Source organism: Loxodonta africana, chromosome 18 (genome assembly GCF_030014295.1).
Source record: "Loxodonta africana isolate mLoxAfr1 chromosome 18, mLoxAfr1.hap2, whole genome shotgun sequence".
Classification (NCBI taxonomy): Eukaryota; Metazoa; Chordata; class Mammalia; order Proboscidea; family Elephantidae; genus Loxodonta; species Loxodonta africana.
The window spans coordinates 26,034,737-26,058,926 of record NC_087359.1 but is presented as its reverse complement, the minus strand read 5'-3'; the positions used below and the strand labels follow the sequence as shown (position 1 = coordinate 26,058,926).

At 43.2% G+C, this 24,190-nt stretch overlaps 1 protein-coding gene across 2 annotated transcripts in view; it reads right to left on the bottom strand.

The window, feature by feature from the left end:
- PRKCA (protein kinase C alpha) overlaps nucleotides 1-24,190 on the bottom strand; it is a 490,096-nt gene that overhangs the window by 129,297 nt on the left and 336,609 nt on the right. For both annotated transcript variants that reach the window (XM_003417295.4, XM_023556975.2), the window contains exon 5: nucleotides 22,606-22,734. In XM_003417295.4, coding sequence (XP_003417343.1) covers nucleotides 22,606-22,734 — 129 coding nt within the window. The remainder of the gene's footprint in view (nucleotides 1-22,605; nucleotides 22,735-24,190) is intronic.

The following is a 24,190-nucleotide window of genomic DNA, read 5'->3' as shown; positions in this document are numbered from 1 at the left end:
TTTTTTCTTTATTCTCAGCTGTTTCTGGAAACTAGCCAGGCCAGGAACATGTTCATTTGTTCAAAAGGGACTAATGAGTCATATCCTACTTTTGTGCAGAAGTTCTGACTCTGCTGCTGCTCTTCAGTAATTTCATGGGTGTGCAACACTGTCAAAGCAAAAGGGCACCAAGGTGGAAGGCAGGAGCCTGGCTTCAGTTCCTGTTCCCAAACTAACTTTCTGCACAATCCTGGATAGTGGCTTGTGGTAGTATTGTATTACCGACTGCTTTGTCTGCTTAGCACTACCCCTTGCTTCTGGGAAATGTCCTTTTCCAGCTTTATCCACCCTAGTTTTAGACCCTGCCCTCCAGCCACAGTTGATTGGTCCAGGGGTGACATACGACCCAAACTGAACCAATGAATCCCTTCCCTGGGACTTTTGCACTTGTACCTAACAGCAGGGCCTGTTTCTCTCTGGAGAGATGTAGTTGTAAGATGCAAAGGTGTAGAATTGTTCAGGGCCAGCTATGTGGAGAAAGCCTAACTGTTGTAAAAAGGACGAATGAGGTTAGTATGCAGAGAGAAGAGGTGAGATACAGAAAGCCAGTCTCTGCTTCTAGCTGTTCGTATGGCCCCCAGCACTCCTACCCCTGCATTCCATAAGATACCCCAGATTTGCTCTGGTAATTCCCTTTTTTTGAACAGGTTTAAGTTTGGCTTGTCCCTTATAACCCATAACATCCTAGTCAACCCATAATGTCCTAACTAGTAATCACGTTTCTGTTCTGGGCTTTGGTTTTTACACATGTAAAATGAGGAGGCTGGATCAGATCAGTAATTTTTGAAATTTGCTTCACAGTGTCTTTTTATGAGTCATGGAGGAGGAGGGGAGGAGGAAGAAGGTAGGTATCTGTCATGGACTGAATTGTGTCCCCCCACAATATGTGTCAACTTGGTTAGGCCATGTGTGATTGTCCTTCATTTTGTCATCTTCCTATGGGTTATAAATCATAATCTCTGCCTATGGTTAAAGAGAATTAGGGTGGGATGTGCACCCTTGCTCTGGTCACTTCCCTGATTCAATGTAAAGGGAGTTTCCCTGGTGTTTGGCCTGCCCCACCTTTTATCTCACAAGAGATGAAAGGAAAGGGAAGTAGAGCGCGTCCTTTGGACCTGGGGTTCCTGCGCAGAGGAGCTCCTAGTCCAGGGGAAGACTGATGACAAGGACCTTCCTCCAGAGCTGAAAGCGAAACCCTTCCCCTGGAGCTGACGTCTCGAATTTGAACTTCTAGCCTATTAGACTGTGAGAAAATAAATTTCTCTTTGTTAAAGCCATCCACTTGTGGTATTTGTTATAGCAGCACTAGATGACTAAGACAGTATCACATCCTTTTCCCTCTAACCAGGGTAGCTGCACTTGATAGCCGTATTGATATTATGCCAATTAAGACAACACTTGGAGGCATTTGCTGCTCAGACTTGTTTGAAAACCACTGGACCAGATAATGCCTCAGGGTTCTTCCAGGTGCAGAGTTCCTGGAGTCTCCACTTCTGCTGTGGGGTCCTCAAGAGAGCTGGGACCTCACATTCTGTTTCTTTGTCTACCATTAGGCAACGGTCTTCCATGTGGTGTTTTATGAATCTAGTAGGAAATTTTGATGTATTAGAAAATGTCCTCATACCCAAAAGAATTGTAAATAAGTGTTTTATGAAAGCTTGTACGTGAATGTTTATAGCACAACTAACTCACCATCGTCAAAAGGTGGAAACAACCCAAATGTCCATCAACAAATGAATGGATAGACAAAATACGGCAGATCCATACAATGGTACATTATTTGGCCATAAAAAGGAATGAAGGTCTGATACATGTTATAGCATGGATATACCTTGAAAACAGGATGCTAAGTGAAAGAAACTGGTCAGGAAAGATCAAATATTATATGATTCCATTTATTTGAAATGTCCAGAGTAGGCAATTCTATAGCAACAGAAAGCAGAATTAGTGGTTGCTTAGGACTGGGGGAGACAGGGGAGTGGGAGTGATAGTCAAAGATTGGGGTTTCTCTTTGTAGTGATGAAAACGTTTTAAAATTGACTGTGGTGATAGTTGCACATATCTGTGAACATACTAAAGCCACTGAATTGTACACTTGCAGTGGGTGAACTGAATGGTATGTGAATTATATCTGCATAAAATTACTAAAAAAGAAAAGATCGCTCTTTCCAATAGGTACTCCTTCCACACTGACTCTGGTTGGTCCTATGACTTGCCTTGACCAGTAGAATGTTCAGGAAGTGACTCTGTGTGAGTTCCAGAGGCCAGCCCTTTAACAGCATAGCCCTTGCAACTTCTACTGTCTTCCTCTTGGAAGCCTGAGCTGCCATGTAAAGAAATCCAGCTATTCTGTTTGAGACCAAGCAGAGAGAAGAGTCCTAGAGGTTGAAGATTATGAAGAGAGATACACTTCAACATCCCAGCCATCTCAACTAAGGCATCAGACACATTTGTAAGGCCATCCATCCTGGATCCTCCAGCCTCAGTCAAACTGCCCCTTCTGACACCTCAAAGAGCAAAGACAAGCAGTTCCTGCTGGCCCTAATTCGGATGCATGAGCAACTAAATGGAGAGTCATGTTCAAAGTCCCTAAGTTTCACGGCAGTTTGCTATGTTGAAACAGACAACTGACTCAGAGACTGGTACCTGGGAATGAGGTGCTGTCACAATAAAACCTAACACATGTGGCTTTGCGACTGGGCAGCAGGATAACACAAAAAAGGTGACAAGGAGACTGTTAGTGGGGGCTAGAAGGATAGTGAGGAAATTGCTACTGGAGGCTGGAAGAAAGCTGACCTGCATCACGAAACAGCAGAACAGTTAGTAAAACTGTTGCCTGTGATAATCTGTAAGATAGAAAATGTACCTGCTGAACATCTGGGTCTTGCCATGGTCTGATTCCCAGGGAGGTTGCTGAAAGTGCCAGGTGGCTTCTTTTGTGTGTGTGTGAGTCCATTTTAATTTTTCAAAACTTCATATAGGTGTAATTCATGTACAATAAACTGAACAAATTTAACATACACAACTTGTTGCATGTGGCATATTTATAAACCCATGAAACCATCACCACAGTCAAGGTGACAAACATTTCCATTACCCTCAAAAACTTCCTGCGTCCCTTTCAATCCAGCCCTCCCTACACAACTGTTTTGTTTTGTTTTCCAATCTATGTATAATAAGGTGCTGCCAGAGAATGAGATGACCCAAAGAAGGAACTGTTCAGTTTTCAAGCACTATTTAGAGGGAGTATTCAAGGGGGCCCGGGACAGTTACTACAGCCAGCAGATATTCTCAATGTAAGAAATGGTTTCAGGGTAAAGACTGAATCAAGGCATAGCTATAAGCCCACTGTCAAGACCTCAGATTCAGAAGGGTGCCTAGTAGGCCTTTCCAGCTGGACAGAGGTGCCTCTAAGAATCTCTAGGGTGCTGTCCCGCAGTAGCCTCACCTGTACAGCAATTTCACCTGAAGACACCATCCAGGACTGAACGAGGAGGTCCTCAGTGAGGATTTCTGAAGCTAAGAATGACCAGTCACATAAATAAGGCTGGGAAAGCACAGAGGGTTCCCAGGCCTCTTTTCCAAGGATCTGACCCCAAAGTCCTGGATCCCTCAAAGGCCCTCTGGTAGCCACAGCCAACAGGCAGGCCCCCATCACAGTCCTGAGAACTCATGTGGTGGCACCCTGGTTGACACCAACGATTAGCTTTTTCTTTCTGAAATGACTCTCACAGCCACCCTATGCTACAGCTGAAGGGACCTCAGAGTTGACACAGTTCAGGTGCCTTAATCTGAATGTGCAGAGGAGGAAAGGGAACCTGAGAGAGGGTAAGTGATGAAGCCACGGTTCACGGCAAGTTAGCATCTTTACAGTTAAAGGTCTCCACTTAATATGCAATGTCTGCACTGTCACAGGGTCCTTCAATTCTGGAAGTGCTGGTGTCACAGGGTGTCCCTCCCTATTGCTTGGTAGGCTCCGTAAAGGAAAAGCAATGAAGTCTGTGGTTGGATTCTGCAGTTGAGACTGGAGTCCCACTGTGGTTACAGATGCATCACAAAGGAGTCAGAACAGCAAGGGTTACTGTGTCAATAAAGTGATTTACTTCACTGAACTATATAATGTAAATGTGACCAGAACAAAACTCTGGTTAATGGAGTCACAATTCTAATATTTATTGAGCATTCACAGGTGGTAGAGCTGGGAGTCCGATCCAAGCTATCTGACTCCAAAGCCAGTACCATGGTATCCTCTACAACCAGGTCACTTTTTTAAAAATAATTTTTATTGTGCTTTAAGTGAAAGTTTACAAATCAAGTCAGTCTCTCACACAAAAACCCATATGCACCTTGCTACACACTTCCAATTACTCTTCCCCTAGTGAGGACAGCCCGCTCCCTCCCTCCACTCTCTCTTTTCCTGTCCATTTCGCCAGCTTCTAACCCCCTCCACCCTCTCATCTCCCCTCCAGGTGGGAGATGCCAACATAGTCTCAAGTGTCCACCTGATCCAAGAAGCTCACTCCTCACCAGCATCCCTCTCCAACCCATTGGCCAATCCAATCCATGTCTGAAGAGTTGGCTTCGGGAATGGTTCCTGTCCTGGGCCAACAGAAGGTCTGGGGGCCATGACCACCGGGGTCCTTCTAGTCTCAGTCAGACCATTAAGTCTGGTCTTATGAGAATTTGGGGTCTGCATCCCACTGCTCTCCTGCTCCCTCAGGGGTTCTCTGTTGTGTTCCCTGTCAGGGCAGTCATCGGTTGTAGCTGGGCATCATCTAGTTCTTCTGGTCTCAGGATGATGTAGTCGCTGGTTCATGTGGCCCTGTCTCTTGGGCTCGTAATCGCCTTGTGTCCTTGGTGTTCTTCATTCTCCTTTGATCCAGGTGGGTTGAGACCAATAGATGCATCTTAGATGGCTGCTTGCTAGTGTTTAAAACCCCAGATGCCACTTTTCAAAGTGGGAGGCAGAATGTTTTTTCAATAAATTTTATTATGCCAATTGACTTAGATATCCCCTGAAACCATGGTCCCCAGACCCCTGCCCCTGCTACACTGGCCTTCGAAGCGTTCAGTTTATTCAGGAAACTTCTTTGCTTTTGGTTTAGTCCAATTGTGCTGACCTCCCCTGTATTGTGTGCTGTCTTTCCCTTCAGCTAAAGTAGTTCTTATCTACTATCTAATTAGTGAAAGCCCCTCTCCCACCCTCCCTCCCCCCTCCCGTAACCAAGAAAGACTATTTTCTTCTCAGTTTAAACTATTTCTCAAGTTCTTAATATGACAACTGACTAATTTCACTCAGCATAATGCCCTCCAGGTTCCTCCATATTATGAAATGTTTCACAGATTCCTCACTGTTCTTTATCGATGTACAGTATTCCATTATACTGTAATTTATTTATCCATTCATCCGTTGATGGGCACCTTGGTTGCTTCCATCTTTTTGCTATTGTAAACAGTGCTGCAATAAACATGGGTGTGCATATATCTGTTTGTGTAAAGGCTCTTATTTCTCTAGGATACATTCTGAGGAGTGAGATTGCTGGATCGTATGGTAGTTCTATTTCTAAGGAAGCGACAAATCGATTTCCAAAGTGGTTGTACCACTTGACATTCCCACCAGCAGTGTATAATCTCTCCACAGCCTCTCCAACATTTACTATCTTGTGTTTTTTGGATTAATGCCAGCCTTGTTGGAGTGAGATGAAATCTCATTGTAGATTTGATCTGCATTTCTCTACTGGCTAATGATCGTGAACATTTCCTCATGTATCTGTTAGCTACCTGAACGTCTTCTTTAGGGAAGTGTCTATTCATATCTTTTGCCCATTTTTTAATTGGGTTATTTGTCTTTTTGCAGTTGAGTTTTTGCAGTATCATGTAGATTTTAGAGATCAGGCACTGATCAGAAATATCATAGCTAAAAACTTTTTCCCAGTCTGTGGGTAGTCTTTTTACTCTTTTGGTGAAGTTTTTGGATGAGCATAGGTGTTTGATTTTTAGGAACTCCCAGTTATCTAGTTTTTCTTCTACATTCTTTACAATGTTTTGTATACTGTTTATGCCATGTATTAGGGCTCCTAACGTTGTCCCTATTTTTTCTTCCATGATCTTTATCGTTTTAGATTTTATATTTAGGTCTTTGATCCATTTTGAGTTAGTTTTTGTGCATGGAGTGAGGTATGGGTCTTGTTTCATTTTTTTACAGATGGATACCCAGTTATGCCAGCACTATTTGTTAAAAAGACTGTCTTTTCCCCATTTAACTGTTTTGGGGCCTTTGTCAAATATCAACTGCTCACGTGTGGATGGATTTACGTCTGGATACTCAATTCTGTTCCATTGGTTCATGTATCTGTTGTTGTACCAGTACCAGGCTGTTTTGACTACTGTGGCTGTATACTAGGTTCTAAAATCAGGTAAAGTAAGGCTTCCCACTTTGTTCTTCTTTTTCAGTAATGACTTATTTATCCAGGGCCTCTTTCCCTTCCATATGAAATTGGTGATTTGTTTCTCCATCTCATTAAAGAATGTCCTTGGGATTTGGATCGGAATTGCATTAAATGTATAGATCACTTTTGGAAGAATAGACATTTTTATAATGTTAAGACTTCCTATCCACGAGCAAGGTATGTTCTTCCACTTATGTAAGTCTCTTTTGGTTTCTTGCAGAAGTGTACTGTAGTTTTCTTTGTACAAGTCTTTTACATCTCTGGTAAGATTTATTCCTAAGTATTTTATGTTCTTGGGGGCTACTGTAAATGGCATTGATTTGGTGATTTCCTCTTCGATGTTCTCTTTGTTGATGTAGAGGAATCCAACTGATTTTTGTATGTTTATCTTGTATCCCGATACTCTGCTGAACTCTTCTATTAGTTTCAGTAGTTTTCTTGAGGATTCCTTAGGATTTTCTGTGTATAAGATCATGTCATCTGCAAATAGAGATACTTTTACTTCTTCCTTGCCAATCTGGATGCCCTTTATTTCTTTATCTAGCCTAACTGCTCTGGCTAGGACTTCTAGCACAATGTTGAATAAGAGTGGTGATAAAGGGCATCCTTGTCTGGTTCCCGATCTCAATGGGAATGTTTTCAGGCTCTCTCCATTTAGGGTGATGTTGGCTGTCGGCTTTGTATAAATCCCCTTTATTATGTTCAGAAATTTTCCTTCTATTCCTATTTTGCTGAGAGTTTTTATCATGAATGAGAGTTGAACTTTGTCAAATTCCTTTTCTGCATCAATTGATAAAATCATGTGATTCTTGTCTTTCGTTTCATTTATGTGGTGGATTACATTAATTGTTTTTCTAATGTTGATCCATCCCTGCATACCTGGTATGAATCCCACTTGGTCATGGTGAATTATTTTTTTGATATGTTGTTGAATTCTATTGGCTAGAATTTTGTTAAGGATTTTTGCATCCACGTTCATGAGGGATATAGGTCTATAATTTTCTTTTCTTGTGGTGTCTTTACCTGGTTTTGGTATCAGGGAGATGGTGGCTTCACAGAACGAGTTTGGTAGTATTCCGTCCTTTTCTATGCTCTGAAATACCTTTAGTAGTAGTTGTGTTACCTCTTCTCTGATAGTTTGGTAGAACTCTGCAGTGAAGCCGTCCAGTCCAGACCTTTTTTTTGTTGGGAGTTTTTGATTACCTTTTCAATCTCTTCTTTTGTTATGCATCTATTTAGTTGTTCTACCTCTGTTTGTGTTAGTTTAGGTAGGTAGTGTGTTTCTAGGAATTCATCCATTTCTTCTAGGTTTTCAAATTTGTTTGAGTATAGTTTTTCATAGTAATCTGATATGATTCTTTTAATTTCAGTTGGGTCTGTTGTAATATCGCCCATCTCATTTCTTATTTGGGTTATTTGCTTCCTCTCCTGTTTTTCTTTTGTCAGTTTGGCCAGTGGTTTATCAATTTTGTTGATTTTTTCAAAAAAACCAGCTTTTGGTCTGGTTAATTCTTTCAATTGTTTTTCTGTTTTCTATTTCATTTAGTTCAGCTCTAATTTTTATTATTTGTTTTCTTCCGGTGCCTGAGGGTTTCTTTTGTTGCTCTCTATTTGTTCAAGTTGTAGGGATAATTCTTTGATTTTGGCCCTTTATTCTTTTTGGATGTGTGCATTTATTGATATAAATTGGCCTCTGAGCACCGCTTTTGCTGTGTCCCAAAGGTTCTGATAAGAACTGTTTTCATTCTCATTGGATTCTATGAATTTCTTTATTCCATCCTTAATGTCTTCTATGATCCAGTCTTTTTTGAGCAGGGTATTGTTCAGTTTCCAAGCGTTTGATTTCTTTTCCCTGCTTTTCCTGTTATTGATTTCCACTTTTATGGCCTTATGGTCAGAGAAGATGCTTTGTAATATTTTAATATTTTGGATTCTGCTAAGGCTTGCTTTATGACCTAATATGTGGTCTATTCTAGAGAATGTTCCATGTGCACTAGAAAAGAAAGTATAGTTGGTTGCTGTTGGGTGGAGTGTTCTATATATGTCTATGAGGTCAAGTTGGTTGATTGTGGCATTTAGATCTTCTGTGTCTTTATTGAGCTGCTTTCTGGATGTCCTGTCCTTCACCGAAAGTGGTGTGTTGAAGTCTCCTACTATTATTGTGGAGCTGTCTATCTCACTTTTCAATGCTGATAGAGTTTGTTTTATGTATCTTGCAGCCCTGTCATTGGGTGCATAAATATTTAATACGGTTATATCTTCTTGGTGTATTGTCCCTTTAATCATTATACAGTGTCCTTCCTTATCCTTTCTGATGGATTTAACTTTAAAGTCTATTTTGTCAGAAATTAATATTGCCACTCCTGCTCTTTTCTGATTAACCAGGTCACTTTTATGATCTTCTAAGCAGAAGCCCCCTGTATCTCTTCTTCATAGAGCGTTAGTCATTTAATGTGTGCTGAAGTCATTTAATGTATCCTTCAGAAGCCAGTTTTTTTTCTTTTTTCAGAAGCCAGAAGTTCCGAGGATAATATTGTTGCTCCCTGGGGCTGGGAGGGTGGAGTAGGGGCTGAAGTAGGCTTCAGAACCATTCGGAGTAGTTGTAAATTAGTAAGAAGTACTGAGGCTGTGGACTCCCTGGGGGGTGCACACAGTTAATGTGCTTGGCCGCTAACCAAAAGGCCAGACGTTCAAGTCTACCCAGAGATACCTTGGAATAAAGGCCTGGCGATCTACTTCTGAAAATTCAGCCACTAAAAACCCGAGAGAGCACATTTCTACTCTCTAGCACACATGGGGTCACCATGAGTTGGAATCGACTCTGCGGCAAGTGGTTAATGAGGCTGCAGCGTGCTGTTTGCAACTTGTAATGCGCACACACTGTCCCTTCTGGCTTTCTGGGCAGCTGTTTACCCGCAAGAGTTCTTCCGTGGGTATTCACCCAGGCAGCCTGTGAAATGAGAGCCCCAACGTACAGCCAGAGAAATATGCCCCCATGCCCTGCACCTCCTACCCCTAGCAGTGGCTGGCTTCAGGCAGCGTGACTTAAAAAAGAGAAAGTGATGTCTGTGTAGTATTTTCCAGAATGAGAACTCTCCTCTCCCCACCTCCCCACTGGGTGTTCAGGGAAGCAGGTATTTTTCCTGATTATATTCTCTGCCGCCAGTGGATCTGAGCTGGTGAACCAACCTTCCCCCACGAAGTACCCCAAACTCGGAAACTTTTGTGGGAAGTTTGCCTTGCATCTGTTCTCGTTATTATTCTAGGGGGAAAAAAAATGTCTGCCTTGGTTTTAAAAGGGACCCTGACTGTCTTTAATTAACCACAAACCTTGCATTAATTACAAAGAAGAACGGGTGGTAAAGTAGGGCTATGGTTCTTCTCTGTAAAGAAAGTCCCTGGTGGGGGCGGCTCCACTGCAGAGCTTCCCGCAGGTGCCATTCCCACTCTATTCAAAAGGGATATTTTAGAACAACCCCAGGAGCTAACTGATTTCGGATGCTCTCAGGAAAGCTGCATTCTTTCCAAGTGGAAATGCCTAGAGGCTGAGAGGAACATTTAGTCTGCTGCTTCTCTGCACCATTTCAATTCCAATAATCAGGTGCACACGTACACACATTCTCTGGAGGCTCCTTTATAAAACAGTTGAAAGATGAAACTGGGATATCAGAGGAACTTAATGCTAGAAGGGACCATAAAAGAACATCTCCCACCTTTAACTTTGTGGTGACAACTCTTAGCCATAAAAATCTTTGCATTTATTTGGGACATTTCCATTGGGGTACCAAACAATCCCTAAACACTGTTCAACTTTTCCACCTTTTGGTGGGGACCAAATGGGAAATTTATCTGCTATTCATTTTATCTTCCATCCTGATCGCCTTAACACCTCCCACACTTTCCCCTCTAACAAAGAATTAAAAGGAAGGTTCACCTGAAGTGATCGAAAAGACATCCTCTGTAAACTTCTAAGAGATTCTTTGCTTGGCTAATGCACTGACTTTCTAGAAGAAGATCAAGTTTCTTGCAATAATTTCATGGCAATTAATCTTGTGCTTTAATGATAATTCTATAATTAGAAGCAATTAAAAGCCTGCACAAGAATGACCTGCTCTGTCAATGTCACTGTCCCTGTATGTTAACGGGGTAATCTTGAAAGAAGCCCCAGAAATAATTTGTTTCTCCTCTTCCCAGGGAGGCAGGCATTCAAAGCCCATCTTTAAGGGTGCTTCTTTGTGGCAGAAGTCACCGGAGTGGAACTGAATAAATGGCAGAAGAGCCTGTAAAGAATCCGGAACCTGGGAACATCTTAAACAGGAGAAAGGGAAGCCATTGCAACTTTGAACCTGGACATTAGGGTGTTTTACGGCAAGGGCAAACACGCATGAAGGAGGTGATACCGGGGATAATACAGACGATCCTTCGCCCTTAGCCCTGATCTCTCACTGCTTCCCACGGACAGCCAGTGACTAAGCACCCAGCGAGAAAGCCATGCTGGAACTGCTACCGAGAGAACTACGCATGGAAAACAATCTGTAGGAGGGTACGCTGCTAGTTAGTACACATCTGACATTTATCTGTGCCTCGAATAAGTCAGGACGAGGTACCCCAGCCAGGATGTAAATAATGACAAGTCTCTTTGAGAAGATGCGGTCTTTTTCTTGACCAATTTAAGTTTCTCTAAAGGATCCCAGAAGTCACGTGGCTTTGTCAATTAGGCTAAAACAGGATCATTTTAACTTGATTGGAACACAGGGCTAAAAAGGAAAGAGTCGCTTGGATTTGGGATGCAGGGGCACAGTATAAGCCTGGGTGCATTTTTTTATGCTATGACTACTGGATGCTTCCTTTATTATCATTATTTAAATTTACTTAGGAAACATATATTAAAGCCAATGTCTAGGCACTGGGCTGCGTGCAGAAGGTTAAGACACCATCAGAAGATACCCTGAGAGGGCTTATGGTCTAGGAGAGGGAGAATCAGTACCAGCTAACTCTGACTCATGTATGGTGAGCCCGGGGTATGCCAGAGCAGAACTGTACTCCATGGGTCTTCTTTTCTTTTAAATTTTATTTATTTTGTTGTTTTTAAGAATAAAAAAACCCAGTGCCGTCGAATACACAGCAAAACAGACACCAATCCAACAGTTTCCACATGTACAACTCAGTGATACTGATTACATTATTCAAGTTGTGCAACCATTCTCAGCCTCCTTTTCTGAGTTGTTCCTCCTCCATTAACATAAACTCACTGCCCCCTAAGGTTCCTGTTCAATCTTTCGAGTTGCTGTTGTCACTTTGATCCCATATAGATAGTTCTTGAGAGAGCATAATGCTCAAGGCAGGCATTTTTTATTAGTTACATAAGCTAATCTATTAACTAGTTTTAAGAAGACCTCAGGGGATGTTTTTGGTTTAAGGTTTAAAGATTATCTCAGGGCACCAGTTTCGGGGATTCCTCCAGCCTCTGTGGCTCCAGAAAGTCTAGAGTCCAGGAGAAATTGAAATTCTGTTCTGCGTTTTCCCAATTTGCTCCACAGGGTTTTCAATGGCTGATTTTTTTTTTTTTTCCTAGAACTAGATTGCTAGGCCTTTCTTCCCAAGAGCCTCTGAGCGGACTCAAACTAACAACCTTTTAGTTAGCAGCTGAGCACATTAACTGTTTGCACCACTCAGGCACTCCCTAGTAGATGACGACCAACATGTAAATAAACATGTAAATACAATCACACTATAAATGTTAGAACACAGTGTCTGAGGACTTGCAGGGGAAGTGGTCAATTTTAGGCAGGGATACAACATTAGGAAAGGCTTCATAAAGGTGACTGGGGCTGAACCTTAAGCAGGTATTCCTGAGAGGCAGGCCTTCCAGCAGGGAAAACTGCATAAGCAAAGGTGTGGAGGCAGGACGCAGCCTGCCATGTTGGGGGAACTGCCTGAAGCTTTTCTTACAATTGGAACACAGAGTGCAAAAGGAAAAGGGGTGTAAGAGCTGAGAGTGGGGAGGTAGGCAAGGTACCGGCTGTAGAAGGGGGTCACACAGACATATGACAGTCGACTTTTAGGGGATGTGCAAATCAAGGAATAATTAAATCCGCTGAAACCATGTCTGTCATTACCTAGAAGCATATGCACTGGGATGGAGCAAAAAGCAACATGCAGGCCTTCTTGACAAGCACATTCTATACAAGCACACTGTGTGTATCTTTAGCTTAGAGGCAGGTCCTGTTTTCTTTTGCAAAGGACATGCACAGATGTTAAGCACCGGCCACCTGAAGACAGGTGACTGCTGGAGGTGATTTCTTCAAAAGAAGTACTCTTGAGTGAGGGCACTATGAGTCTCTCATGGGAAAGAAGCAAGGCCAGCAAAGCAAAGCCAGCAATACCAGGCTGAGAAGGGACGGCAGTCAGGTGGCATGTCCAGCCTACTCATAGACCATCACAGCGTGTTCTCAAGGGACATTATTTTCCATTTCCCTTGTCCATTTTAATTCTTCACTTTAAGGCAGGGAAGATTCCAGCCAGATTCTCGACCGCCATTTATACTTCCAGCCATTATCTAAACTCTGGAACATGGAAGCTCTGGGCAAATGAAAACAGACCCTCACCCTCAATGGTGCCAACGACGCTGCAGTAATTACAGGTGTCACAGAACCATCAGGAAGTAGCCTCGACTATTAATCACAGGATCCAGAATTGCAGTGTCATTGAGTCAATTCCAACTCACAGTGACACTATAGGAAGGAGTGGAACTGCGCCATGGGATTTCTAAGGCTGTAATCTTTATGGAAGCAGACTGCCACACCTTTCAGCTAGCAGCTGAGCACTTAACCACTGAACTACCTGGGCTCCTTAACTGCAGGCTAGAAACACAAAATGGAAAATGCTTTGGCAACTGAGTGGACCATGTCTGCACTAAAAGGAAAGGGCTGTGGGCTGGTACATGATCTTTTCTTGCAAGAGCCAAGAGTCAGCTGTATCAGGGTGGGAAGGGCATGCCTGGGCCCTGGAGGTAGAGGGTCTCCCACTTAGCAGCTGTATGACCTGGGGAGGTTACTGGACCTCGCTGAGCCTCAGTTTCCTGAGTTACAACAAAATGATGATGACAATAGCATTTCTCTCAAAGCATTGCTGAGATGAAAGGTTATGTAGGAATGCAGCAAATCAGGGCCTGGTATATGCAAGGTGCTTCTCAATGGTGGTTTCTGTCTGCACAGGACCTAGGCATGCAATAAACACCACCAGCTTCTCTGGTTTGGCTTTTCTGCATCTGTGCCTTCCCTTCTGACTAGCTAACTACCTATTTGCATTCCCATCTGCAAAAGGCAAGAGGCCATCACAGCACCATGAGACAGGTCGTGGGAGATGAAGGGCCACTGGCCAGATGCCACACCTACTTCTTGAGCTTAATAGGACCATGGAGTGGTCCTCTCTGTGGCCATGAGGAAGACACTGGACTTCTCATTCTTACTTCCCCACCTACAAAAGGACAGAAACCATGCTTCTCTTTATGTCTCCACAGAGAAGGAGATGCGATGACCCCTATGGCTCTAAGAATCAATGGACTCTGATGTTAATGGATTCACGAAACACCTGGAGACAAAGCCTTCGCACACGTCATACACTTCACCATGAATTGCAGTTATAGCAAGGGGTTTACCAGTATTTAAGTCCAAACTAATAAAGTGTTGTTAGATGCCGTCGAGTCTATTTTTGACTCATAGTGACTCCATATGACAGGATAAACTGCTCCATAGGGTTTTTTAGGCTGATTTTTAATCTTTACAGGAGCAGATCACCAGGCCTTCCTCCTGAGGACGTGCTGGGTAGGTTCAAACTGCCAACCTTTCGATTAGCAGCCGAGTGCTTAACCATTGTGCCACCAGGGCTGCTAACTAATGAAATAATTTCTCATTTTTGTGAGGGTCATAAAGCTTGTGAACGTTACTCTCATTGTCCCTATTCTTTTCATTAATTTTTTTAAAGAGATGGAAGCCTGCTTGAAATAGAAGTTAACATAAAGGTCAGGCTGGTTTCTTTGAAGCAGGCATGGGAAACCCTAGGATAGAAAAAAGTGGTACCCAAGGGGAGGCAGGTGCGGAGCATGAATGGCTCACCCTTCCACTATCTTAAGGATGTGGCAAGAAGAAAAGTTTTGCCTATATACTGTGCCCACAACTTCTTCTACACACACAGATACATACCTGTTCATGACTCCTTTAGCTATTTAATTCTGGTTGCTTTTCTTTTCTCCTTGGGCTATTTGGAAAATTGGCATCACGTACACAGTCCCAGAGGACGCACGATTGGTTCCCCAGCCTGGGCAGCACCTGCACTGTCAGGCACGTGCCCCTGGCAGAGTGTGTAATCTCAAGTTCACGCAGCCAGCCCCAGGTGGCTCTAAGGAATAACCTGCATCAGCTGAAGCTGGAGGCCAGGTGAGCGCCCTTTATAAATCCTGCTTCAGGGCCGAGCTTCAGTGCACAGCCACAAAGAAATGCTGATGTTTGGGTCACTCTGGTTGGCTGTCCAGTAAAGGAAATGGGCACTGCTGGTTGAGCACAGAGGCATCTGAGGGATGACATGAGGGTCACCAGAGCGTGAGAACCCACAGAGGGAAGCTGAATAGCCGAGGCTCTCTGATGGCTGGTTAACACGGTGGCTTCGTTCCAGCCAAGAGTGATCTTTACAGGGGGGCATTTAAGTGGTAGACAGGCCAGAACAAAAGCTCCAGAGATAGCTATCACTCCCAAATTTTTATCTTGAAAAATTTCAAACCAACAGTGAACTTGAAAGAATAGTGCATGGACACCCATATACACTTCACCTAGATGCACTAATTATTAACTTCTTGCCACACGGACTTTCTCTTACTTTTTTTTTTTTTTGTTTATGCTGAACCATTTGGAAGTACGGTACTATCTCTTAAATATTCCAGCATTCCTTCCCATAAACACAAAACCATTATCACCAAGGAGTTTAATACTGACATAACAATCTTATCAGCCCAGATACAGAATTGTCCCCAAATGTTCATTATAGCTATTTGTTTTATTTATTTTGGATCCAGGACCCAGTCATGTATGCATTTGGCTGCCATATCTCTTTAGTGTCCTTTAATCAAGAACAGTCCCCTTGACTGTTTTTGTTTTTCATGACACTGACATTTGGGAAAAGTCCAGGCCAGTTATCTTGGGGAATGTCCCGGTATCTGGATTTGTCTGATTTTATCCCCTCATGATTAGATTCAGGTTAAAATATTTGGCAAGAATACTTGACTGGTGATACCGTGTACTTTCTACTACATCACACCAGGAGGTACATCCTTTCAGACTGTTATATTTTTGGTGAATTTCAGTTTGATCACTTGGTTAAGGCAGCGTTTGCCAAATCGATAATATAACTACACAGGAAAACATTTAATTCAAGTAAGTGTATACTGACTTTATACCCTTAGTGGGATATAGCCTAAGGATTAAAAAATTGCAATAAAAGTTAATTAATAAAGAATGTTGGCCTTCAACTCTTCAGACAGGGATTGGGCTGGACTATGAGATAGAAAATGATATTGGTGAAGAGCAAGCTTCTTGGATCAAGTAGACACATGAGACTATGTGGGCAGCTCCTGTCTGGAAGGGAGATGACAGGGGAGAAGGGGTCAGAAGCTGGCCGGATGGACATGAAAATAGAGGGTGGAGAGAAGGAGTGCGCTGTCTTATTAGGGGAAGAGCACCTAGGAGTATATAGCAAGGTGTATATAAATTTTTATATGAGAGACTGACTTGATTTGTAAACTTTCACTTAAAACACACACAAAAAAGAATGTTGGCCTTGAGCATTGTGCTCTTATAAAGAAGCATCTATATCAGTTCATACTGACAACAGTGAATCTGAAACACAGATGGGAACTTTGAGGGGGCACAGAGTCTAACCTGATGGTGATGAAACAATGTGGGCAGAGATGGTGAGGCTGGTGACACAATGTGAAGTTTGTAACCAATGTCATTGAACTGTACACGTACAATTGTCAATAGATGTATGTTTGGTTATGTATACTGCCATCGTAAATAAATAAAATAAAATTTAAAAACTGCAAAAAACCTTAAACTTTAGTTAGTAGGCTTGTTCCTGGTAGAGGTACTGGCATAGGAATTCTGAAACTCTTCCGCAGAGCAAATGAGTAAACATACGGCTGTTATTAGGAGCCCTACTCTGTGAGAAAACCAAACCCGCTGCCGTTGAGTCGATTGCGACTCACAGACTGTGTGAGAAGGAAGAACAAATATGAACTGGGGAAAGGTGAGGGGAGAACCCGGGTTAGGACGGGAACTGGAAGTATCAGCATGAAGACATTTAAAAAATATTCCTACCTCTGTTGGCTGAAAGAGCTTGGAAACAGTAACCTTCGGAGCAATGAGCACTGCTAGCACCTAGATCTTGGTTTCTAAATACTATTCTCCCCTTAAAGGAACTGGGCTCCTTGGAGAAATGACCGAAGTACATAGTGAGCCATTTTGTTCCAGAAAGAAAAGAAAGTGTCCCCCAAATCGTGGGTCACGTCCAAAGGACACAAGAACCAGTCTGAAGAGCACCTACTGGCCATATTTGGGATAGTTTGAACATAAGAAAAATGACAATAAAAAAAATCAGGGAGACCGAGTTGATACTTAAAACAAACAAACAAAAAAACAATTAGGGGAAAGATAAAGGGAAAGCTCTTTGAAAAGAAAGTCAGCTAATGAACTTAGAAGGGATTCAAATCCACTGCTGTCGAATGGATTCCGACGTATGCATCCCTACAGGACAGAGGAGAACTGCCCCATAGGGTTCCCATGGCTGTAATCTTTACGGAAGCAGACTGCAATACCTTTCTCAAGTGGAGCAGCTGGTAGGTTCGAACCACCAACGTTTTGATTAGCAGCCAAGTGCTTAACCACTGTACCACCAGAGCTCCTTAGGCAGCATTACAGAATTAGGAAATCAATATTTTGCAACCATCAACGTAATAATTGATCAAGGCTCATCAATGGATGCTAAAACCATAGGATGAAAGGTTGTTAGTCTCCAAGTACCACCCCAGCACTGGCAAAGAAAACTGTGGTCACTGTGTACCTCTGGGTGACATCCTGACTGATCCTCCATCCTTGTTGGAAACATAGCCACTTGGAACCTAAAATCCTCCTGTTTGAATAATAAGTATACAACTCGGAGCCTCTACGACATGCCTCCTATGGATCATGCAGTCTGTAGACTGAGATGAGCAGAGCCCTAATTCCTTGGACACGGAAAGAAAAGAATTTCCGTCCAGCCCTCCCCACCTCACACTTGAAATTCCCCACATCCAGAGCTGTGTTGGGCTTCCTGAATACACCGTGCCCTTTCATGCCTCTGCAGCTTTGCCCAAACCCCCCAGCCCATTGTCCTCCCAGCTCCACCATCTTTGTGAACCGCCTGCAGCTTCCTTGGGCCTGCTGAGGTACCCTTCTCCCAAGCTCCCACTGTTCTTAAAGGCACTTAGCACCTGTACCCATTGCCACTGAGTAGATTCCAACTCAAAGTGACTCTATAGGACAGAGTGGAACTGCCTCATTGGGTTTCCAAAGCTGTAATCTTTACAGAAGCAGATTGCCACATCTTTCTACCATGGAGCAGCTGGTGGGTTCGAACCGCAGACCTTTTGGTTAGCAGCCAAGAGCTTAACTACCACGACACCAGGTTTCCTTAGCACACTGCCCTGTAAATATTTTCATGTCTTCACTTCCCCAAAGACCATGCACTCCATGATAAGGTTCACATCTTAATTACCTGGCATCCCCAGTTCTTGACAGAGAGCCTGACCCAGGCTCAATAAAATTTATCGAGTGGATGAATCAAAGAATGACCGATCGTTATACAAAAGCCAAGCCTCATTACCATGATTTTGTAGCAAATATGCTATTACAAGGTGGAAGAGCACAGAGAGCGAGCATTATTGTTTTAATACCTGGATGGTGAGTCTCACTGGTGGGTGGGATCCCTGTACTTCCAGGAGCTTCAGATCTTGGAGGAAGCCCTCCCTTCACTACAGAAACCTGTTTCAAAACTCCAATCTCCAGGCCAAACTAACAACCCAAGACATTTGAGAAAATGAGACTCTTCTTCAGAATAATCTATTTGTGGGGGAGATGTCTTCCTGAAACAGTTGTAAAAAAAAAATCTTTTTTTTTTGAAAGCATACAATATTTTTCCATTTACTTACGACATTAAATTGAAAATCGGTTCCCACAAGGAAGATTTTTTTTTTTTTACCACTCCTCCAAACCAAATAAAAAGCACAGAGAATGTAAGAAACCTATTAAAATTGCATATTGGAAGGGGCGGGGGGCGGGGAAAAAGACTATCCTGATAGCTTCAGCATCCCTGCCCAAAGGCAAAAAATAAAAATACATCACTAAAGTGGAGGCCTTCCCCATAAATACTGGGCTGATCTAGAAGGAAAACTCATCTCCAGTTGTGAAAGGGTGATTTCAATGCCAAAGCAGGAGTCTGCTGACAGTTCCTACTTTCCTGGGGGGATTCTTTTCAACCTGCGCAGTTCTGCATAGGTAAAATGGAGATTGAGCTAAATCTAGCAATTAAGACAGCAGCTTGGGGTTTAAAATGCATTTTCCACTAAATCGTTTGCCTTTGGACCATCGGCTCTGCTCGTTATGGTTTATTGCTTATATTTGCACTCTCATTAAAGCCAGGCCAATTCCTATATCCCATTTAATCCCTCGATAGGCACTCTCTCCCCTCGGCCTCTGGAATATCTCTGGAGTTCTTCACTCTCCACCTTCTCAACAGTCTCCCTTCCCCTGCCCTCCCCAGCACCTCCCAATGGCATACTATTTAGAGTCCACAGAAGTTAGCACTTGATCACACAAGGACTCGGATTGCTTTTTAATTCTCCTGAATGTTACTCTTTTCTCCACCGGTTGTAGGTTCCACACTTAGCCCTCCTGTAACTGCAAAGAACCTAGTGGAGAGCCGAATGTGGGTTTAGCTAATATTTATGGCTTTAATATTTATACAAAAGAAGATTCTTTAATTTAAAAAGAGAGTCCTGGGAGGTTCATAGCTTAGGGATTGTACGCAAGTTTGTGGGCTTCAGACCTGAGCTCAAGCCCTGGCTCCGTCCCTTTCTACCCTATAAACCAAAAAAAAAAAAAAAAAAAACAAAAACCAACAAACCCTTTGCCATGAAGTCGATTCTGATTCATAGTGACCCTGTAGGACAGAGTACAACTGCCCCATAGGGTTTCCAAGTAGTGGCTGGTGGATTCGAACTGCTGACCTTCTGGTTAGCGGCCAGGCACTTAACCGCTGTGCCTATAAAGTGCCCTTTTCATGACAGAAGCTCAATAAAGGTTAGCAGCAGCAGTTACTATTATTATTATTAAACTCTTGCTGAATTTATATTACTAGAGCAGAAGCTTTATACAATAATTTTTAGACTGCTTCTCAAGAGACTTGGCCTAGACAGTTGCCATGACATTCTATTGGTGGACTTTCACGCATAAAGTCTACGTACAGCTCAATGAAGGCTGTGTTCCCTTAAGATGATTCTACAGTGGTGAGTCAGATTCCACTCCGGGCAACGGTGGAGGAGTATCAGGACATGAGCCAGAGGAGGACACTCTTTGCTGCCTGTGAGCGATGGGACCCTCTAAAATCTCAAGGAACTTAGTATAGTACTGAAGGTGGGTTTAGCAAATATTTATGTGTTAAATATTTATTCAAAAGCAGATTCTTTAATCAGGAAGAGAGATGTGGGAAGTTCACAGGTTACAACCCAGGGAATGTCAAACAAAGGAATTTGAGGTGTGTGAGGAGGGGTTTGGACAACCTTTTGAAACAAGCCATTTCTTTGGGACCTGACCTTTCTCTTCCACTCGTGTGCCATGGGCTTCTCCGGCCAGGATGTCTGTGTCCCTCTGTGCAGCTGTGTACCCACAAGGCTCTTGTGGCTCAGAGAAGAGAATGTAAAACTCAGGTGGCACCATGGGTTGCTGCTTTTATTACAGCACAAGCCAGGGGGCAAGTCCAGCATACACAGTGCATACACTAATTATTCAGAAGTATAGCTAACTAGAGCTGAATGTTTGAAAACTCTGTCCATGTGTTCTGGCCTTAGAGTGGGGCCGTGAGGTACCACATGCGAACATCGAGTGAAGCTCTGAGTATTCACCTGTGATGTCTGTTAGGTGCCTGTGGTGCCTTGTATGTTATGATAAAGCTAAGGAAATACACAGAAATGTCTAGCCAATAGCCACTCTCCTTTTCACCCCTCAATCCCTTACCCCCTTTGATACTATGTTTTACGGTAATTTTCTCCTAACCTCCATGTTTCCCAATAAATGGCTTTAGCAATCCAAGAGCCTTAGGAGAAAAGAGAGAGAAATGAAAGCGAGAATGTGAAGGTGGCTTATGATGTCATAACCAAGCTCTCTCTCTCTCTCACACACACACACACACACACCCGGGGGAGCCCCACTTCCTCTGGGCGGAGGGGCCCCGGGCAGAGCGGACTCTGTCAATAGCATCAGCCCAGCCAAAGGGAGGTAAGAGCTACAGACCCAAAGGCATGGGTGCAAGAGGGATGGTTTTGAGAAAATAAATGAATTTCTCCAAAATGCAGTCAATAGGGATTCTGCGTCCACGACAGGAATTCTATGCATATTTCAATCCTGACCATTAGGTATAGTTGCTTTGTTTCATAAGGTTGTCCAGAGACAAACTGCGTTGCCCCTCCTAGTACACCTCAAAATCCTTTGATTTCCCTGAATTCTTGGCTAGAAAATTTTGGGTTTTTTCAAAGAAAAAGAAAATGTTAAGATGTTTCCAAAAGTAAGCTTCATTTGGAACTCGGTAACTCCTTTTTGTTTTTTCTTCCTTTCCTTAAACAGACCTTTTCCAGAATTTCCCCTATCATGTTTTCTGTCATCTACAACCAAGTAACATCAAAGTCAGTGTTCCCTTTTTTATGATAGCTTAAAGTTCCTAAATGCAAACAGAAACATGATACCTTTGCTGATCAGATAAGAATGAATGACCTTAGTGAAGAAAAGAGTATATGGGTGGTACGTGGGGGGGCCCCAAGAAAGTGGAAACTAGGTTGACTTCTGAGAGTTAGACCATAAGCTAACATGGAGTGCGCCATTGACAGATAAGTCATCATGAGGATATAGGATGGGTCCCAGGCCAACAGGGCTCCAGGGTAACTTGATTATGTCAATATCGCTAAAGAAGACGTGGCGAGAAATTCAAAGGAAAAGTCCCACTATGGCAAACCCGCATAGACACAGACCTAAGGAGGGAACACCCTGACCATGGACTAGGCATACCAGTCCCACGGCTGGGGCATATTTACAGGAGGTGCACACATGTGACAACTGGAAGCAAAGTCCTGGAGTCAAAATGCCTTGGTTCCAATCCTGGCTCTGTACTTACTAATTCTGTGACACTGCAAATTACTAATCTCTCTGTGCCTCAGTTTCCTCACCTGGAAATGAGGTTAACACCAGTAGCTACCCTGGCTGGGTGGTTGTGAGGATTAAACGAATTAATCCAGTTAAAGCTCTTAGCACCCTACCTGACACAGAGTAAGCACCCAATGGCTGCTGATTTGCTGCTGTGGTGGTTGTTGTCACTGAGACAGACTTACCAGGTCATTGCAGCCCGATGCCATTAAACATCTGAATCATCCATCAGCCTGCCTGTGCCCTGGTTTCACTCACTACCATTTTGATTCATTGGCTTCCCTGTGCTCCTGCCACCTGGTGGAGCATCCACTGGCCATGCTGTCAGAGGGTCCCAATGCGACTTTGTATGACATGGTAAGCAAGTATCTGGGAATTCCGGTGCCCAGACAGGCTCTTGGGCAATGTGTTAACGAGAGTCAGTGGCTCTGAGTCTGACCAGCTCCGAGACAATGGAAGGCAGTTTCTGAGACTGCAAACCGTGGTGAGTCCCCCATGGCAAACGGCCCTTGAGAGGCCTCGGGACGCCTGGCACAGACCCCACCCTGCCTCGGTGTCAGCCGGACCTTCACTTAAATGTCCACCTAGAGAGCGGCTCCTTAGCTCACGTGCCTTACCTGTGACGCGGAGCTTCTCATCAGCAACTTCAGCCTTCAGGTAAATTCGCCCTCTCTTCTCTGTGTGATCCATTCCACAGAGGCTGGGGACATTTATTACACACTGCTTGTGAACGTTCATGTCGCAGGCTGTGAACCAAGAGAGCAGAGGGTAAGGCTGGGCACGTGGACGCGAGCCATTGCTTCCCCAGTGTTTTGGTCCACAAGGGCAAACGTGCTCCCCGCTAACTGGTTAATGTGCTATAAGGCTTTTGCTGACATAAAGAACTGTGAGCAGATGTCCCTTACAGCACTGGCTTCATCTGAGTGACAGTATCCTTAAAATACCCATACTATATTTGTCTAGTCTTAACCAAAGCAAAATATCCCTGCTTGCTCTTCTGGGACCATTTCAAACATTTAACAGTCTACAAAATTCACGTAGGTAAGCAGGCACAAAGCATGGATGAATTAATATTTTATGTACACTGAGACAAATCATATGTTGATTTAAACAGAGGATACTTTCTGCCCAAGAATTTTTTATGCCTTTCTCAGCTCACCACTGAAAAAGTGACAAGCTGTGGGTTGAGTATAGGAAATTCATAAAGTTTTTCTTTCTTCTGCTAATCCTGTATTTTCAAGAAGGCTAAAGTATCTTGCCTGTTTTTTTTTTTTCCCCCTTCTTAAGAAAAGAATGTGTTGGATATTTTAAACCTGACTTCAAATATTTAAATATTACTCCAAGTAAAACAAATACACGCCTGGCATGATAAGCCACCCCTTGCGAGCTGACATTACGTGGGATAGATGGGGGAGGACAGAAGAAGATCAGTCTTATTGAAATAAAACAAAGAAACCCTGAAAAGGATCCTGTATGCTGAAGGCAAACAGAGACTCTGTGTAGGTGTTACGGTTCTACTGTCCTTGTACTTCAGGCTTCCAGAAGGGCCGATGGTCATTAAATCCTCCCAAATTCTTGGTAGGATGCTACAAGGTTGTTCTGTAACCTTCGAGATGGACCATTAATGCCAGTCTCACTTCGAGCGGCCAATTTTAACAGGGCAAAGCAAATTTTGAAAAGCATTATGAATAATGTACATTTGCTACCACCATGAGGCACTGGAAGCAGGGTAATGAACCCAATGAAGCAAGAACAATTAGCTGACTCGCTAATGTGGATTCCATTTAGGCTTCTGTTTCCAATGCTAACTGTTCAAAATCATGCACCTTGATTTGTCCAACAGAAAGACGTTTGACAAGCTGTGTTATAAATGTAACTTCAGTTGTGTGCTGTCGAGTTGATTCCGGCTCATGGTGACCCTACAGGACACAGTAGAACTGTCCCATAGGGTTTCCTAGACTGCAATCTTTATGGGATCAGATCATCAAGTCTTTTCTTCCATGGAGCTGCTGTGTAGGTTTGAACCACTGACCTTTCAGTTAGAGGCCAAGCTCTTAATCACCGTGTCACCAGGGCTCCTTATGACTTGTGTTAGCCAAATCATATCTTCATGTGCCTGGGTAGAATTTTCAATTTAAAGGAAATAAATGCCAGAGCCTCTTGCAAGGATGTGGGAAACTGAGAGGGTGTGGGAGATGGAAG